We start from the raw sequence: 19,526 nt of genomic DNA on the forward strand, positions 1-19,526 counted from the left end.
TCTTCACACTGTTCTGAGCCCCCAGCTGGCGTGGCCAAAATACACAGGGGCCACGGAGAGGCAGTGTATATAACTATGCTTCAACTGAGAGCAGCGGTTAGGATTGCTGGAACAGTAGGAGCTCCTGGGGAACTGTCATTTCTCTAAAGTTAGAGTGAGTGACCTGCAAGCATGACCCTTTTTGTAGAAGTCAGAAATCACTGGGCTTATCGCTCCATGCACCCTCTATACATCATGCATTCAAGGACTATATAGCAAAGAATATACTATCTGTTGAATCCATCAAGAAAATACAATGGAGGGGCCAGAGCTATAGTAGAGTGTTTGCCTTGCACACAACTGACCCCTGTTTAGTCCCTGACACCCCATAGGGTCCTCTATGCCCTGCCAAGAGTGAGCCCTGAATGAAGATCCAGGTGTCAACCCTGAACACAACTGGATATGACCTAAAAACCAAATAAACGAAATGTGATAGAATTTGTAAAGCAATTTTTATAAGTCACAAAAATAAAAATGGATTTTACTATTTGAGAAGTACATCAAGTCCTGTCTATAGCAAGATCCTGTCACTAGAGGGATAAATTGGGGTGTGTGGAGGGATTCTCCCCAGCAATGCTACATGGGCCCAGGGCCATTCCTGGCCATGGCTATATGCAGTCCATAAGTAGTGCCTCCGGCTGTCTTTAGCACAAAGCACGCAGTGCTGTTCAGGCTTGGAGGCACTCACCAGGGCTCATCTGGGTTCACCCACGGAATGAGCTGAAGGAATCACGTGGTAATGGGGATCAGGCTAGCCAGGCACATGCCTTACCTTAGAGGAGTAACTTCTAAATTTTGCTGTAAAAGCAAAATAAAATAAATATTTTTTTGTGTGCAGTCAATCAATAACCCCAAAAAAAGGTAGCTCTTAAAGTTGATCATTTGAGAATGGCACAGCATTACTCTGGGGAAACGGTAAAAATATGCGGAAACTAAGTGAATTTTAAAACTCTGGTAAAAAGTTGCACTTGAGGTCATTAATAATGGTTTCAGAAATGTAACATACACTGAAAAAGAAACACCCCTTTTTAATGGAAGAGCACTTTAGCCTATGATTCATGCATGAACACTGCAATTTTTTGAAAGTTTGTACTTCATCAAGTTGCATGGTATATTTTCGCACCACTTCATATAAAAAATTAAAAAAATAAAGTGGGGGGGTGGTAAGTTGTAACATTCCAGGGCCTCAAGTGGACCTTTCAAATATAAAGCTTTTCTTGTCTCCTTGAAATAAAGGTTGAGTAGAACAGTATTTTAGAGTGCTGTAAATTCCATTCCTTCTGAAGCAGAAATACAGGAAAAATGAAACTGCTCTCAATACTTTAGGGAATATGAGTTACTACCAAAATGTTGAATATTCTCATTACCATACTTAGACTAAATGGCCACCCCAGACAGTCATCTGTTAAAACTCTCCTTTTGCTTTCTTGGCAATTCACTTTAACAGATGAGTGACTTCATTATTGCAGTGTCTTTTGCTTATCAGTGTTGAAAAATAACTGAAGTAAATTTCTATTATGGTACCTGAGTAACTCCTATGATCTCTAGGCTTCGAACACTTTTTCTTTTCTTTTATGGAAAACAAAGAAATGCTAAGTTTAGTTAGACTTTTGAAAACATTTGGATCATCAATTACTCTAGTTGGATTACATTTACATAACAGAATCTTAGAAAAAGGGTCTTTAACCAGTTACTGTAAACCTTGATACAATGCTGGGATATTCTAGAAACATTTGTTTTTTGCAGAAATAACTTGGAGATTTTTAGTGCTAGGCATTCTTAAAATGAAATTGAGAAAATGTTTTAATTAATATATTAAATAAAAATACTTTCAAATAAATTCCAGTTAAAACATCATTTTCCTATGCCTTAAAAAGTAAAATAGTAGCAGATGATAAGAGAACATCTTAATGTTATTTTGGCTATTTATAGAGATGAATTTTAGAGTTATTTCTATCAGGACTAAATTTTGGCAGCACATGGGTGTATTTTATTTCAAGTTACTTAGTACTTAAAACTGGAACAGTAGCTGCTTTTCAGTTTTGTTTTCAACATATGTTATGCTGCAAGAGTACTTTCTATATTCTGAAAGGTCACTGCAAAAATTTTCTCTTATGTTTAGGAAGGAGGCGAATATTACCAAAAGGATGAGTGAATACTTTTGTCCATGATAAGCCAAAAATTTGGGATTAGATTCCGTGATTGATGTTAAGGAGTCAAATTTCGATTAAAAGGTTTTTTGTATATTAATATCTAGGTATTTAGAAATCAAAATGAATATATCTTTTTATTCAGAATGTCAGTGCCTACACAGCTATGAATGTTTAAATAAAAGACATTTTTATTCACAAAGATGCTTTCCTGCTTAGAGTCTTAAATTACTATTAATTAAGCACTATGTAAAATAATAGATAATTATAGTGTTTTAATGTGGGTGCCAGTGGATTGCTAGTCTTTCTAAATGACTATTGTTGGCTAATAGTCTTCAGGGGATCATTTATATAGCCATTGTGGTTCTAAAAATATCTCTGAATACCAATGGGATAGCCTTTTTTTTTAAGCATAGCTATTATAAATCCACTTTTATTTCAAGTATGTTGTTTTGATTTTATCACTGAGTTACTTTCTTATGCAGCAAAAATTATACCAATGTTGAAAGTGAGAAGAAAGGAAAGTTCTTTACATATAGCAAATCTCAGGGTAGTAGTTAGAGTTAGATTTGAGACATGGCCATGAGCAACTTATTCTATTCTTTAGGATAGTTTTTAGCTCTTCTATTCATTAGAATTTTAACCAGAGATGCTTTCTGTAGTCTCATTGTTTTTATTTTAAGTAATATTTTTATGACAGAGATAATTAGGTGAATGCTATTGAATATTAAATATAATGACTTAAGGAAAAATAAGCATTCCTGGGTCAAAGCCCTTAACCAAATATTGTCATCTCCAAGCTGACAAATTCAATCGAATGCCACCATTCCGCCAGACCCTCCTAGTCACTCAGTAGTTATTCATTACCAAAGGCTGTACCAGAATGAAATGTCTGATTATGTCAAAGTTAATGGTGCACTTTTTAATCTGTTACTAATGCAATCAATCTTGATGTGAGAATAATTCCAACCTCATTAAGCTAACAGCTACCAGGAAGAAGGTTCCAAGTGTGTGAGGCTGTCACTGTAAGGGCTGATGTGTGAGGTCCTCAGTGCTGTCACCTGCAAATTGTTGTCCCTGTCCACAAGGCCCCACCAAAGGCCCCTCTGATCCCTGTTTCCTGTATGCAACACTGATGTAGAACAGACTCAATATCTAACCAAACTAGATCCCCCAAGCACCACCAGGAGTAATTTTTTTCTTTTGTTTTGTTTTTTGGGTCACACCCGGCCATGCACAGTGGTTACTTCTGGCTCATCACAGGAATTACTACTGGCGATGCTCGGAGAGCCATATGGGATGCTGGGAATAAAACCCGGGTCGGCTGTGTGCAAGGCAAACACCCTACCCTCTATGCTATCGCTCAGCCCCCAGGAGTAATTTTTGAATGCCGAGCTTGGAATAACCCCTGAGTATCAGTGGGTGTGACCCCTGCCCCCAAGAAAGAAAAAAGAACTAGTAGGTTATTCTAGTGACTGTTACCAGACGGCACCATGATACAACATTGTACATTTAGGTTACATTTAGATGTATTTTATGCTTTAGGTGCCACTTAGTACATTTATCTTTTTAATAAGGATACTTTTTTTAATATGGAATACTCTTGCTCATTATAAATATCTTTGAAAATTTGTCCTAAATATTCATTAATATGTGATTAAAATATGGCTGGTTCATTATAGCTAAAGGCACTTTACAAGTAGAAAAAAATTGTTAAAATATATATGTATATATACATATATATATGTATATACATTTCCAACTGCTTACTTTTGTGGATTAGGATTATCCTAATACTTTACAGTCAAACAATTTCTGAAATAAATTAACCCCTGCAGCTGATAAAAACTATAGAAGTTTCTCAAGAATATAGGTGTTATATATAATATAGAATAGTGATAATCTTTTTTGTGTGACAGAATAACATACTTTTACTACCACCAAAGAGCCCGAAACCATCTACCCCTGTCCGTATGTCACTTCTATTCTACCTCTTCCTTCCAACCTCTTCACCCTACACTATTTATTCATTTCATTTTTGTGCTCAAAAGCCAAAAATTTGTCATTCATTAATATCATCTGAGCTGGAGTGATAACACAGAGGGTAGGGCATTTGCCCTGCACTCGGCTGACCCAAGTTTGATTCCTCCACCCCTCTTGGAGAGCTCGGCAAGCTACTGAGGGTATCACTGCCCACACAGCAGAGCCTGGCAAGCTACCAATGGCATATTTGATATGCCAAAAATAGTAACAAGTCTCACAATGGAGACGTTACTGGTGCCTGCTCAAGCAAATAGATGAACAATGGGATGACAATGCTACAGTGCTATATTATAGAGCTTTGTGTTCATAAATATAGCCTTTTAATATTGAACAACATTTAAGGTAAAAGTTACTTTTACTGCTAAAAAATTTTAGTTCTAATCTGGACCAACTAACTTCACATTGTTTTTATTTTTGTGAGAGGTGGGTGGGTGGGTACACCAGGAGGCACCCAGGGTTTTCTCCTGCCTCTCCATTCAGGGATCACTCCTGGCCATTCTCGGGGGACCATATGGGGTGCTGGGGATTGAACCCGGGTCAGCCAAAGGAAGTGCCTTACCCACTCTACTGCTGCTCCGGCCCTAACTTCACAATGTTGGTATACATGTTCTCTGCGCTTTTAATGTAGCATAGGCTCTGGTATCAAGCAATTCTTTCTTTTTCTTTTTCTCTCTCTTTTTTTTTTTTTTTCTTTATGGGTCACAGCTGGCAATGTACAGGGGTTACTCCTGGTTCTGTACTTAGAAATCACCCCTGGCGGTGCTCAGAGGACCATATGGGATACTGGGAATCGAACCCGGGTCAGCCATGTGCAAGGCAAATGCCCTACCCATTGTGCTATTGCTCCAGCCCCTCAAGCAATTCTTTCTACCTCTACATTTATAGAGGTGGATCTTGGAGAATATAAATGCTATTGAGTATACAAACTCATTTTTTTTTGTACTTTATATCTTTCAACTGAAAAACTAAAGTCAAATTGCAAAAGATAAGTTTAAATCATATTGTGAAATAAGTGTTAAAGATTAGAGAAAGATGATTATGGCAAAATTTTGACTTTGCATTTTATGTTAGAGTTTACCTATAATCTGTGTGATCATTTTGAAATTTTATTAGAGACTAAAATTGGCATGTTGCATGCAAACCGGACTTTTGCAAGCACACTCAGGCAAGAGTCAATTAAAATTAAACCTGTATTTGTTGTTTGAAGCAGAAAAGGAGTTAGGAAACAGCATGCTGTAGAACATTATGACTACTTTTCCTTTTTAACTTCACTGCATTCATTGATTTAATTATTTTTGGTTTGGGACAACAATCGGTGATGCTGGGAGTTACTTCCAGCTCTATGTTGAGACTGCTCCAGCAAACGCATGATGCTAAGGATCAGCCTATTGAGTTCCCTTCAGCTCTTGCTTTCCCTCCCCCCAACTTTTTTTTGGGGGGTTGTTTTTGGTATTTTAGTTTTGGATCATGTTCCATGGTGCTCAGAACTTACACCTGCCTCTGCTCAGGGGTCACCTCTGGAAGTGTCTGGGGGTGCCATAGACAGTGCTGGAGATTCGAACCAGCATCTGTGGAATACAAGGCAAGCATCTTCCCACCAGGACTAACCTGCCTCAGCTCCTCTGCTCTTGCACAAAAGCGAGAAAATCACTCACCACTTACCCCACTCCTTACAGATGCATTTGAGAGATAAAAGTGAATGGCCTTGGAAGCTGACAGGTGTCCTCAGGGTTTTATTATCCCTTATGCTCGCCCTAGACTTAGGAAAAGAGCTTTAGAAAAACCTTAATTTATTAGAACCTGCAGCCTTCATTCCCCCGTAGGGCTGGATGGCAGCCGCAGACATCTTGTCCAATTTATTTTTAAGAGCACATTATTTATGCATTGGTTTTTCCATATCATCCTCACCGACAAAAATAAATGATGTTTTAGGCAAGGGGAGGGAGAGGAAGATGATAAAAGGTATTGCTTAGAGAGTCTTGCAACAACAATAACAACAAAAACACCTTATTGTTTGAGGCATTCTAAGATTTTTTTTAATCTTGAGTTTAATAAATAATACGCGTTAATTTAATGATAGTTAAAATTCTCCTATTTTCCACTCCCCCCATATCCTGCTCCCTGGCCGCTGCTTAGCTCACCTGCGTTTGTTTTGCTTTCCTTGCAGAGACCCTCCTTGATGACTTCCTGCTCACGTACACCGTCTTCATGACAACTGACGACTTGTGCCAAGCACTGCTGAGGCAATATCCTTCATTACCTTCAGGATTCGGCATCGGCCTCCCTGAGACAGATGTCTCACGTTAGGAATTAACTGCCTTTCCTAATTTACTCAACCCCGACGTAGAGCATGGATAGGTTAAATATTAATGCACTGACATCCAAGGGGGGGCTATGAAATAAGACAAAGACTAGAATGGACAGTTGAGGGGTGGGGAGTTGAGGGGGGGTTCGACACAACTGACTGGAAATGCCATGCTCTTGTTCTCACATTTTCTATTTGGGGGTGGGTGGGAGGTGAATTGTTCTGTCTGATTTCTTCAATTCTGTGTCTTCAGGGTTTTGAAATCTGTAGGTAAATTCAACCTACTGGGTAAAGCTAGGGTTGGGGGCAGAGAGATAGTAAGTACAGAGGTTAAGGTATTGTCTTGCAGGCAGTCGATCCCAGTTTGATTCCTAATTTCGATACTGCATATGCATCCTGGCACTTGTAGGATATACCTAAAGCGGTCTGACCTCTGATGACTCCTGAGCACAGAGCCAGGAATAAACCCTGATCATTGCTGGGTGTGGCCCCAAACCCAACAAAAAAGCTGGAGTCAAGAAATTGAGTATAGTGGCAATAAATGAACTTTTAAAATTGTGTTCAGGAGTGCCAGGCCATTTGTGCAGGAAATAAACACACGAGTGTGAGTCTGTGTTTCTGGGCAAGTGACCTGGTGGAGCAAGCCGTTCCCCCACAAGGGAGGTCTAGACCCCAGTTCTTCAACCTGTGGTCCAGGGACCAGTTCCGGGCTGCCAAAAAATTCCCACCAATTATATAGCAGCTAAGCAGCAACAAATGTCACACCAGCTAAACTTCATGGATTTTTAACATTGGATTTCATAACTAAAATACCACCCACCTTGATTTTTGGTTCTGACTATCCATCAGCCAGTCTGCAAAGTATTTCACCTATTTTCCCAATTCTCTGGTGTAAAATGGTCAAAGAGCATTAGTCTAAATGATCCTCTGGGATCAACTTTGCTCTTTTTAGAGCCTTGTCACAGACTCCCCTTACAAAGATAGACATGATTAGGTTAATGATCAGTTGAGCAAGCGTTTTGGTTTTATCCTCTAAGTAAAAGAGATGTGACATAGAAGCATTGAAAAACCAAAAAACTAAGTAAATTTAGATTCTTCCCTCACAGTGCCTAAGAAAACTGCTTCAATTTAAGTAGCCTGTTAACCATGATTTTATGCCATCACACTAAAGATTCCATTTTAGCACATGTGAAAACTTTTAGGAAGGTGGACTTCTATTTTATATACCTAAGTTTTATTCAGCCCTAATAATAATGACCTAGGTTATACCCTTTTCCCATTAAGTAATTATTACATTTCTCTCCCCACTTAATAGCATGTTTCCTGCTTAAATGAATACTTTAAAATTGGCATAATTAAACATAAAACAAGAAATAATGAATTACCTTTGGTACTTTACTATGCTTTATAGACAAACAAAGCTACAGAGATTTTAAAATCTTTTAGAAACACTTTGTAAACATTATTAGTTAATTTTGGCTCTGGAAAATTTCCAGAACGTTTCTTCCATGGTTTCCAAGTTGTATTGTTATGAAGAAATTTAGCAATAATTATAAAGCTTTTAGTTTCTTTTTAAAAATGTCTCTATTTTTGAGCTAATTTCCTGTACATTTTACTGCCAGCATATTTCTGAAAGGATTATCCATTTAAAAAAATGTATTTTGATAGCAAATTAGATGCCTTCACACTATTGTTTTTTAAATGATCCTAATGTTATTTGTGATTATCATTGAATAATGCTTTCTTCATAGGATTTGATTTAAAAAGTGTTTGAAACAGGGCTACTTCTGTTTTATGCGAAAGTATGACTCATGGCAGTGCTCAGGGGATCATATGTGGTTCTGGGGATTCAAGCAGAATGTGAGACAAGCGCCATCAGCCCTATACTGTCCCTGCTCCTGAGTATATTACCTTTTATGTTATTTCTGTATAATTTTAGCAGCAATTAATACTTAATCATTGTATATTAATTGGGAGATGACTTTAAGTATAATAAAAATAATTTGTGCACCCTAAATTTCATTACCTCTAGACACCATTAAGACTTAGTGTATTTCCAGATAATGAAAGCATTAGTGTAAGTAAACATTGTTGATAGAAATGGATTGTTCTAGTGTTGTTGTGTGTTTTTTTTTACTTTTCTCCTTATACTCAGTATTGTGAGTGCTCTATCAGTAACTCTACTATTGGAACCCCCATTCTTGTGGTTACCCACTAAATGTATATGTAATAATCTGGATAACCACTCTCTATGGTTAAAGCAATTTAGGTTATTCCTATTTTTTTTTTATTGCAGTGACAACGAAAATTAACTGTCTTCTGTGTCTGCACATTTTACTAATTCTCTTTTCAAGCGAATTCTTAGGACTTAGTATTGAATCACATCACAAATCATGCTCCAGAAATCCATCTGTTCTCGTTTGAGGCTACTTTTTGTTTGGTTTGGGGACCCCACCCAATGGTGCTCAGAAAAGAAAACTTCTGTTCCTAAGCTGAGGTGTCAGTGTTTGGGAGTACTTATACAGTGCTGGAGACTGAATCTGGGATCCTGGTGTGCAGAGTATATGCTCAGACCTTTGAGGTATCACTCGAACGCTATCACTTGATGAGCCACTTTAGAAGTAACTGGTTTTACACGAGTATTAAGTTCTGAGGATCGAAGAGTATCTGCCTTAGTTCTGATTTAACTTCAGTGGAAATAGTGTTCACTTATGTAATGAAGCCAATTGGAACCATCCTTGAAAATTGTGGGTCAGCTGATATTTCTCTGAGGCGCCATTAACCTGTGCTGCTCACCTATGTCCAGGGGTCTCAGTAACACTCATCTAACCCTTGTCCTCATGACTTGCAACCAATTGTGTGTAGGTTGTTATCTGGGTCTACTTCTGTTCTTTTGAGAACTGCCTTTTGGTTTCCCTACACTTATTCTTTGGGTCCTACATCCTTAGATAATTGTAAATTCTTTGGAAACTTTGCTTTGGCATGTTTTTTTTTTTTTTTGGTTTTTTTTTGGTTCACACCCAGCGATGCACAGGGGTTACTCCTGGCTCTTCACTCAGGAATTACCTCTGGCGGAGCTCAGGGGACCATATGGGATGCTGGGATTAGAACCCGGGTCAGCCGCATGCAAGGCAAACGCCCTACCCGCTGTGCTATTGCTCCAGCCCCGCTTTGGCATATTTTGTAGAAAGGAGTCAATGTATCACTTCCTATTTTTAAATTTTTAAGTAAGGTATATTTTTCTTAACTGCCCATACTTATTCTGCTAAGAAGTATCAAGGCAAAGAAGAAAACTCAGATGTCCCTTGTCGGAAACGCAAGGTCTTACATCTCGTTTCCCAGTGGATTGCTCTGTACAAGGACTGGTTACATGAAGATGAGCATTCAAAAATGTTTTTAAAGGTAATATAAAAACTTGCATTTTCAGTCCCAGTGATTTCATTTGTGGTCTGTTATGAATTTTGAAACACTTATTTGTAGTTTTCAATCATTTGGCCATTCTGTAATACTTGAGTTGTGATTCAACTGTAAATTTATTTTTATATCTGAGACCTGATTGTCCATACATAGAATTTTTTATTTTAAGTGATTTTCTATTAAAACAATCACTAATTTAAAGTCGATTTACATTTAATTGCAAATAAAATCAAGGTAAAATATATTGTGAAGCTTGCTGTTATTTAACATGTTGAGATTATATGGTTTAGCTGGTTTTATAAATGCAATTTTATAACAATTAAAAGTTACAGTGTCCATATGTACATTGTGAAACTTTTTCTTAGAGAAATTTAAAATTACTTTGAGAATTTTAATCTATAATGACTTGTAAAATAAATACTGACTAAGATTTAAATTTGAAATAGATAAACCAATGTATTCTTTCTAGTGATTGTCTTAACCCAAAAGATTCTCTGGAAATAACTTGTAGGTAGATGAATTCCTTTAGCCATCAAAGCCATTTTAGCAGTAGAGATTAACTCAGAAAAGGGATAGAATGTAATTCGAGTAAGGAAGAGCTTCTGTTTCCGAAAAGGCAATTGTCTAAACTAATTCTGCCTTTCATGAAGGAAACCACTTTGAATTCAAAATTAAGATGTCATTTAGATATCCAATTAAAAGCTGGTTTAAACAGCACTTTGGGTAAACTAATGTTATTTTTAATGCAACTGGGTAATTTAATTGATTTTTGTCCTCCCAAATGATTATATAAGTCTTATGTTTTTAAATAGAGAATCAGCTTGGATATTTCAAATAGCCAAATAGGGATCTCTTGAGTTGTCAACTATCTCTTTCTCCCCCAAATGCAGTAAGAGAGACAGTTCCTGCTTATTTGAGCCCCAAAGGGGAACCCCACTCAGGATCTCTCATTCATATCTGGATGCCTCCCAATTTCCCTGGTAGGATGACCATTGTATGTTTTATCTTTAAGAAAAAGTGGGCATTACCCCAATTCAGCTGCATTTTTCTTTTATCCCCAGACGATATACAGGAATGTACTGGATGATGTATACGAATATCCAATACTTGAAAAAGAATTAAAAGAATTTCAAAAGATACTTGGAATGCATCGTCGTCAGTAAGTGTTATATATACAACTTTTTTTTGGTATTACAGTTAATGAAAGAAAAACAAGAAAGAAGACAAAATTTGGGGTATCTTACACATAGTTTATTTTGAACATTTTGAATGCAGATATTCAAATAGGAAACTCAATGCTATTTCTGGGAAACCCATAGCAATCTCTGATGGAATAGGAAAGAAATTTTTACAAGTAAGTCCCAGTAAGTCATGGAACATTTCTAAAGCTTGGTTTTATGGATTCCCTGAGGTTTATCAACTTAAAAAGATTAAAGAAACCCATTTGCTCGATGACTTTTGGCATTTCTAAGTATCCCTTGGGCATCTATCATTCATTTTTCTAGTTGTCAATACTTGGCGACTTAGTGATTTACCACTGACTCTCCTTTGGTAAATGAAAACATCAAGCCATTACTTAGATATAACTGCAAAGTTAGTCTTAAGGGAAAAACTGTTCCTTGATTTACACTGTGGTTTCAACTTAGTAAAAATGAAATACATCTATTGTCAAGTCGTAGAAAACTTCCACTATGGTTTCAGCAGTCACCAATGCACTTGTCATAGACAGTGTTAATACGCCCTTTCAAATTAGTAAAGCAATATCTTATGACAACTTTAATGTCCCTATATATTCACTTTAGGGAGCAAACAAATCATGTATAAGCCTTAGTCCTCAGTCCTGGAAATCACACATTCAGAAATTCAGCACTTAGCGCCTTGAGAGATGGCCCAGTGACCTGAAGCTCATGCTTTGCATGTAAGTGGCCTGGGTTTGTGATCCCCAGCACTTTATGGTTCCCCTATGTACCACCAAAAGTGGCAACCCCTCCCCAGCCCCCGCCCACCAGAAGAAAGTAAGTTGCAAATAAGAAGGTAAGGTGTGTTAGACATGAGTGCTGTGGATTTGGGAGGCTTACTTTATTTAATAGAATTTGCACTATAGTAAGTTTCCATAACCTAAGATTAAAATGAAAATATGAACAAAGGAATAAAAGTAAAAAGAAAAAGGGCAACATTTTTTTGTTTTGATTATTTGTGTATCAAAATAATCCCCCACATGGAAGTAGCTGTCAGCCATAAGACAGGTCTGTTGGAGTTGATGAACATAAACTCATGGTTTAAACCATCAGTGTGCATTTGATACAGAAGCTCCCATAAAATGGAGTAATTTAATTGATTTTTAAAATAAAATATTAAATGTTAATATTAAAATATTTAATATTAAAATAAGACTGACATAGAGGTGTGATTCCTGATTCCGTCATAAAATTATGACATCTCTCTAGACATGAGCCCAGGAATTGAGTTCCATGCATTTTTCTCCAGCTGCAGTGTGCTAATGAAGGACAATGTGTGTTTTTTATCTGAGAACCAGACTGAGAACTTTGACTTCAAGTTTTGCCTAACACATGTGAAGCTGGCCACCGTGCTGGACCATGTTTCACCCAGGAGCACTTGGCAATAGGAGTCCCAGTGTCCCCATCTCCATCCCCTGTAGTAACATCCTAAAAAAGATGTCCCTGAAAAAGATGGCTGATTTTGTAGCCATCAGAATAACAGTAGCTCATCCCTAATCTCTCTCAATAGAATAAGCTTCTGTTTTGTCACTTGTGAGAAGAATAGGAGTTGTCTGCACTGAACAACTTAAGTTCTTTCCTTGCTGCTCACTTTCCTTTAAGGGAAAGGTTAAACACGCCTGTAGAATAGCAGCTGCTTTTTTGGGTCTCTTGAAACCCAGAGCCCAATGTCAAGGCTGCCATACAGAGTAAATGAATGAATACTGTGTCTTGTCTTATTGAAAAGCACAGACCTCCGCCCAGTGCCTGAAAATTAGTTTGCAGTGACAGTAACTGCATTATTCTGGGTTGGGGACAAAGACTGACTTCTTGCCCTTTTCCTTTCAGCACCGTAGATGAATATTCACCGCAGAAAAAGGTAAGGCATCACTGTTCTGTGTCTGAAATGGGCTGATCCAGTTTGGAGACCTTGCCTTGCCACATTTGGCATTACTTCAGCATTAAAATAAATACCACCTCCAGCTCCAACGGCTGGGCCAGTGTAGGATGTCTCAGGGGTGCAATAGGCCTGCCCCTGCCTGCTCACTGCAGCCTCCCTGAACTCATGCAGAACAACTCCAGGCTGTGTCCCTGACTATAACATGCTGCATGAGTTTGCAGCACATTTTGGAGTCTCGAACTTTCCTTCATCTCCTCAGAGCAATGTTAATTTGAATTTCAAAACATTGATGCAAAGAAAAGAAAAAAGAAAAGAAAAGAAAAGAAAAGAAAAGAAAAGAAAAGAAAAGAAAAGAAAAAACAGAGGACATCTAGGCAAGAAATCTTTACTGTAAGAATTAAGCAAGTCTTAATGATTTTTTTGCTCCCCGGTGGTTAGGTGAGTCTTTAAAAAAATTAGAGAATAGACATAGAAATCTCAAGTAGCCAGAGGGATCTCTTAAGTGTGCAACATGCAGAAAAGGATGATCCTGTGTGTTCAAAAGAATGAATGTGATTTTACTCAACTTGAGAGAAGAAATGCCAAATTAGATGTCAGCCACAACATCTATCTATGTTAATAGATGCTGATATAGCAGATGGGTAATCATAATGAAAAATATCCCTTTTTTCTTCTACATGCCATTCTAGAGGTACAGGGAAGAGATTGCTTGGGCAATGGAGCACATGGACAAAGCCCAGAGTTCCATCCCTTGTACTATGCACTCTCACCCCTGCACTGCTGGGAGTAGTAGCCCCTACTGAAAAAAAATTATTTTTTCCTTTAAAGAATGTAATTCAGTGGGGCTGGAGCAATAGCACAGCGGGTAGAGCATTTGCCTTGCATACAGCTGACCCAGGTTTGATTCCCAACATCCCATATGGTCCCCTGAGCACCGCTGGGAGTAATTCCTGAGTGCAGAGCCAGGAGTAACCCTGGAGCATCGCCGGGTGTGACCCAAAAAGGAAAAAAAAATAAAAGAATATAATTCTGGCTGGAGTGATAGTACAGTGGGTAGGGCGTTTGTTTTGCATGTGGCTAACCCGAGTTTGATCTGCCATATGGTCCCCGAGCCACCACCAGGAATAATTTCTGAATATAGAGCCAGGAGTAAGCCCTGAATATCACTGGGTATGGCTCCTAAACAGAAACAAACAAGAATATCATTCAACTACAGCAGAAGCATGACTATCTCAAGGTTACTTTCTCCCAAAGCAAGCTTGAAGTTAAGCTGGGGAAATGATGTCTTTCTCAGAAGAGTCTATGGAGGCATGGCACAGCCAGAGATTAAAACTCATGCAATATTCTCCAGTGTATTTGGGAAACACTATGTAGGAGCTTTTTTGCTTACTACTGGCCTTGGCACAAATATGTCCTATTGTTCAGACTCCCTCCCCCACCGTCACATGCGCTAACTGAGGCAACTCCCAGTTTATTCCTTTCAGATTAGATGGGTGGGTTTCAAATGAAAAGTTGGCTCGCTCCTTTGGAACATGTTGTAAACAGCGGCAGCATTTCCAAAGGGCAGAAGTACATTCATTCATTGTTCTCCCTCTCCCTTCTCACAGAATAAAGCCCTCTTCCACCAATTCAGTCTTAAGGAGAACTGGCTCCAGCTTCGCGGAACCGTGACTGAGACGGAGGAAAGTGAGTATGCAGGAGATTGGGGGGGGGGCGGTGGAGAAGCAGTTAATGCCCCCATCCTCCCTGTAACACATCACCCCACCTTTAACCAGTGCCAGCTGTCGCCCCCCCTCTCCTGGTCAGCTTCTCATCATATAGGATGGTTTTCCTTTTGCTGCTTTCAACTTGGTAGGTTCCCTGCTGACGTCATGGTATCCAGGGACCAAGGACATTTTTACTTTGGGGAAAAAAAGGGAAAGCAAAGACACCTGAACCTTCCCTTTTACCTCGTCTAGTCCTTTTCCTCCCTTCTCGGTCTGTAGCTGTTGACAGTCTAGAAGGGGCTGTTTCTAAAAGAGGCCAGAGAGAAAGCTCAATACATTGGTGCATGCTGGAGGTCTGGCTTCAATCCCGGTACTGCATGGTCCCCGAACACTGCCAAGTGTGACCCCCAAAACCAAAAATAAATAAAGCAAAAAGAGAGAAAAAGAAAGAAAGAGAAAGAAGGGAAGGAAGGAAGAAAGGCCACTGAAGCCAACATACAGGCCTGCAGAGATTTGGATGAGTCTCCCTGAGATACAGAACAGGAAATCTTGTGAAGAATTAACAACAGGAAGGACATGCAGTTAGTTTCTCCCAGACAAGGCTGTTCTGGGCAGAAGCACATAGCTCCTTGTCCTCAGGCCATGCTCCAGGGAGAAAGAGGCCAAGTCCCACCCTGAAGATGACTGCCCAGTCTGTACAAGGGGAAACACCTTTCTAGCATCCAGAAGGTGGTGACGTCCTATTGCACGTCAATACTTTATAACGGGACAAAGTAGTTTCCTCCTGTTGGCAGGAAGGTTGAGTCAGATGCAGTGGCAGGAAGTAGGGGGTGGGCATTAAAAGGAGCCTGCTGCTGGGACTGGAGAGATAGCACAATGGATAGGGGGTTTGCCTTGCACAAGGCCGACCCGGTTTCGGTTCCCAGCATCCCATATGGTCCCCAGAGCACCACTAGGGGTAATTCCTGAGTGCAGAGCCAGGAGTAATCCCTGTGCATTACTGGGTGTGACCCAAAAAGAAAAAAAAAAAGAAGAAGCCTGCTGCTGAGACTTGTGCCTCTCACTGGCTTTACTCTAGGTTCTGAAATTCTAAGTGTGAGCCTTCACTGTTTGCTCAACTTCTTGGACACTTAAACAGCATGTCACTGGCTGCTGCTTCTACATCATATTTGTATATAATACGGCTTTTCAGTGGCTCTCCGTGGAATATGTGTAGTTGTACCAAATGAAAAGGCAAATAAATTTCTGTTACCTCCTAATTCCTCAGTTGCTGACCTTCCTTGTCCATTTGTCTTAGAATTTAATTATATTCTTTTCCAGGCTGAGTTTCAACGAGTCTATTTCAGGACCTCTGCCCTCTTTTTTGTTTGTGAGTTGTGTGTGTGTGTGTGTGTGTGTGTGTGTGTGTGTGTGCATGTGTGTGTTTGCTTTTTGGGTCACACCCAGCGATGCACAGGGGTTACTCCTGGCTTATACACCCAGGAATTACTCCTGGCAGTGCTCGGGGGACCATATGGGATGCTGGGAATTGAACCTGGGTCGGCTGCGTGCAAGGCAAACACCCTGCCCTCTGTGCTATCGCTCCAGCCCCTGTTTGTGAATTTTTTAATCTGTAAACTTTCCTCACATTTATTTGCTTGTAGAACAGATCTTTGCTTCTCTTTTAAAAGCACATATTTTCTGGAGCTGGAGACATAATACAGAGGGTAAGGCACTTACCCACCTGCACAAAGCAAAACCAGATTCCCGGAACTACATATGGTACCCAGATCCCAGACAGGAGTGATCCTTGAGCTCAGAGCCTTGAGCACCATCCCATGTGGCTGAAAAAGAAAAAAAAAAAATTTTATGGCAGTGGGGAAAAAGTTTTTTTTTTCTCTTTTAAATCTGTTACTAACATATAAAACAGCTATTTTTTAAATGCTATGGCTTTTGTGACACCCAAAACAACATTTGCTTTGAAATTTTTACATGTGTACTCATAGTTTGTCTTTTGCCTCATTTATATATCTATGAAAAAATTCTTGGCTTTGCTTTTGTGGTGTCTTCAAATATATAAAATTTCTCTAATTGCTCCATTCCCTCCTTTTTCTGCAACACAGAAAAATATCTATATACATTACTGTCCTTCTGCCTTTCCTAAAGAAGCTAACCTTACATATCTCCTTAATAGTTGATAAAAGAAGCAACTTATATGCCCATTATCTCCATTGCTATAAAACCACTCTGCTATTAAACAAGGGAAAATTTTCTCCTGGCTCAATTCATGCTGATAGTGATAATGCCACAGTTATAATTATTAGTTCCTCCCACAATAGAAGTGAAATTTAAAAAGCATAGAAATGTGAAACTTAATATGACTTTGACCAGGGAATCATTCTTAAGTGAGCAAGAAGATTGAGCACAAAAAATCAGAGCAAATGGCAGCTATTTTGACGAGCTTACTAGAAAATTCTCACCACAAAATACAGAATTCTTGACTGGATCACAGTGATGGTCCAGAAGTGGAGTATAAAATAAACATTTATGATTGATGTTTTAATATAGTATTTTGGAAGATGATGGTGAGCCTTTAAGAAGAGAATCAAAATTGCAGTTCTGACCACAGATCCATGGTCTTCTGTTCTGGCCATCAGAACCTGGGCCAATGGGGCCTGAGTGATAATACAGCAGATAGGGCACTTGCCTTGCATGGAACTGACCTGAATTTGATCCTTGGCATCCTGTATGCTCCTTTGAGCACCACCAGGAGTGATCCCTGAGTGCAGAGCCAGGAGAAACCGCTGAGCACTGCCAGGTGTGGCCTCCCTCCCATAAGCCTTCTCCTCGACCCCCCCCCCCCGCCCCCACCAAAATAATTGAACCATTAACCAGAGACCCAAGTGCTTTTATTTTTTTCTTTTAAAAAAATTTTAATAAAACACTGTGAGATAGAATTATAGACTTACACATTTTTGTGATTACATTTCAGTCATACAATCATCGAGTACCCATCCCTCCACCAGTGCCTATTCATTACCACCATGTCCCTAGTATCTCTCCCACCATCCCCACCCCACCCCACCCTGCCTCTGTGGCAGGCAGGCACATTCCCTTTTACTCGCGCGCGCGCGAGGTAATACATGGCCATCATGAGGAGACCCAAGTACTTTTAATGTTCATTTACCAGCTTTACGATGTCTGTCTCATGTGTGTACAAGCACACAGAGATATGCCTCATCCTTAGGTGCCATGCACATGTAAACCTGGCTGTGTTTTATACAATGATGATCTCATTGATCTCAACATGCCTTAGCCTCATGCCTGCAGCTCCACTGACTAGCCGTCATTTTTGCCTTGTACAGTTTTTTGCCACGTGTATGTAACGGAGCACTCCTATGTCAGTGTGAAGGCAAAAGTTTCCAGCACAGCCCAAGAGATCCTGAAAATTGTAGCAGAAAAGATTCAGCATGTGGAAGAAGATGTGGCGCTGGTGGCCGTTACTTTCTCCGGGGGTAAGTTCTTGTCCGTCCTTGACTGTAACCTCACTGGAACTTCTCTAAAGGAAGAGTTTGTGTTATCACTGCTCACCCCTCCAGGCCCAAAGCTGGGTGACCAGAGGCACAATAAGATGTTGCCTACCAGAGGTGTTTCCATGGCAACTCTTGGGTACTGCTGGGTTACTGAATTTTCTCCCCAAGAACTGAATTGAGGGGCACGCCAGTGTTTTGAAATAAAGTGCTCAGAGCTTCATATTTTGTACTCTAGATAAGCCGTCTATTTTCATATTGAAATTAACTTGGGAAATTGCTAAAGGATGAAATTACTTTGAGGAATGGAAAAAGAAAGAGAGCCTCAAACTAGTCACCACACTCGCTCGGATTTAACACTGGGCGCCTGCCTGTCGCTAGAAAATGCAAACTGCAGAGAAAGCCAAGAGCTTGTGGGCGGTTGCTTCTTCAGGTGGACAGGGAAGCTGGGAAGGGAGCCCTCCCTGATTAGCACTTCTCCTTTTGTGGGTCTTCCTTATCCTCCCAGAGGGTTTATTGTCTGTGCTGAATCAGATCACGGAGATTACACGCTGACACTATTGATCCCCGCGACCTAAGCCGACCCCTTCCTCATCACTGGAGCCTACGGGAACTCAGTGTCGCTGGCCTCCTTTTTTGGCTTACAGTCTTTATTTAATATCTCATTAACCCTGGGGAAGAAAAAAAATACAAAGAAGGCAACTTAGCGTCTGAGGTTGAAAAACAAGAAGAGTGTGTGAGCTAATGGGGCAGAGAGGGGGAGGGGCGCAGAGGAGAGCACTCCCTTACCCTTTGTTGTCAGGCTGGAGAATGTCAGTGTGTGGTGAAGGGTTAGTAACCTGGGGTAGGATATGGCTTCTGTCGCTTTGTTACACAAGCAGGCAGCTTGGCCCTCCAGCAAGCTGATCACCTCTGCCTTTGAGCTGCTCAATAAACAAAGGGCAAAAACTTGAGCAACCTGTAGACTGTGCCCATTTAAATCAAGGAGTAGTGGAATGTGGCATGGTGCAGGGAATCCAGAGGGATGGCTTGAGTCACAGTTAGTAGTGAGCAACAGCCTTATGTGACTTGCAACAAGGTTAAGCTTTATTTAGTTTTTGTTTGGGGGCCACCCCCAGCAGCTTTCAGGGTTTCCTCCTGGCTTTGGGCTCAGGGATCACTCCTGAAGGGCTCAGGGATCACTCCTGGAGATGCTTAGGGGACTGAACGGGGTGCCAGGGATTGAACCCAGATCAGCCCT

At 39.9% G+C, this 19,526-nt stretch overlaps 1 protein-coding gene across 1 annotated transcript in view; it reads left to right on the top strand.

Moving 5' to 3' along the window:
- RAPGEF5 (Rap guanine nucleotide exchange factor 5) overlaps positions 1-19,526 on the top strand; it is a 259,477-nt gene that overhangs the window by 202,081 nt on the left and 37,870 nt on the right. The window contains exons 12-17 of the mRNA XM_055124161.1: positions 6,400-6,478; positions 9,795-9,939; positions 11,016-11,113; positions 13,020-13,050; positions 14,679-14,757; positions 18,122-18,271. Coding sequence (XP_054980136.1) covers positions 6,400-6,478; positions 9,795-9,939; positions 11,016-11,113; positions 13,020-13,050; positions 14,679-14,757; positions 18,122-18,271 — 582 coding nt within the window. The remainder of the gene's footprint in view (positions 1-6,399; positions 6,479-9,794; positions 9,940-11,015; positions 11,114-13,019; positions 13,051-14,678; positions 14,758-18,121; positions 18,272-19,526) is intronic.

The sequence above is a fragment of the Sorex araneus genome, chromosome 1 (assembly GCF_027595985.1).
Source record: "Sorex araneus isolate mSorAra2 chromosome 1, mSorAra2.pri, whole genome shotgun sequence".
Lineage (NCBI taxonomy): Eukaryota > Metazoa > Chordata > Mammalia > Eulipotyphla > Soricidae > Sorex > Sorex araneus.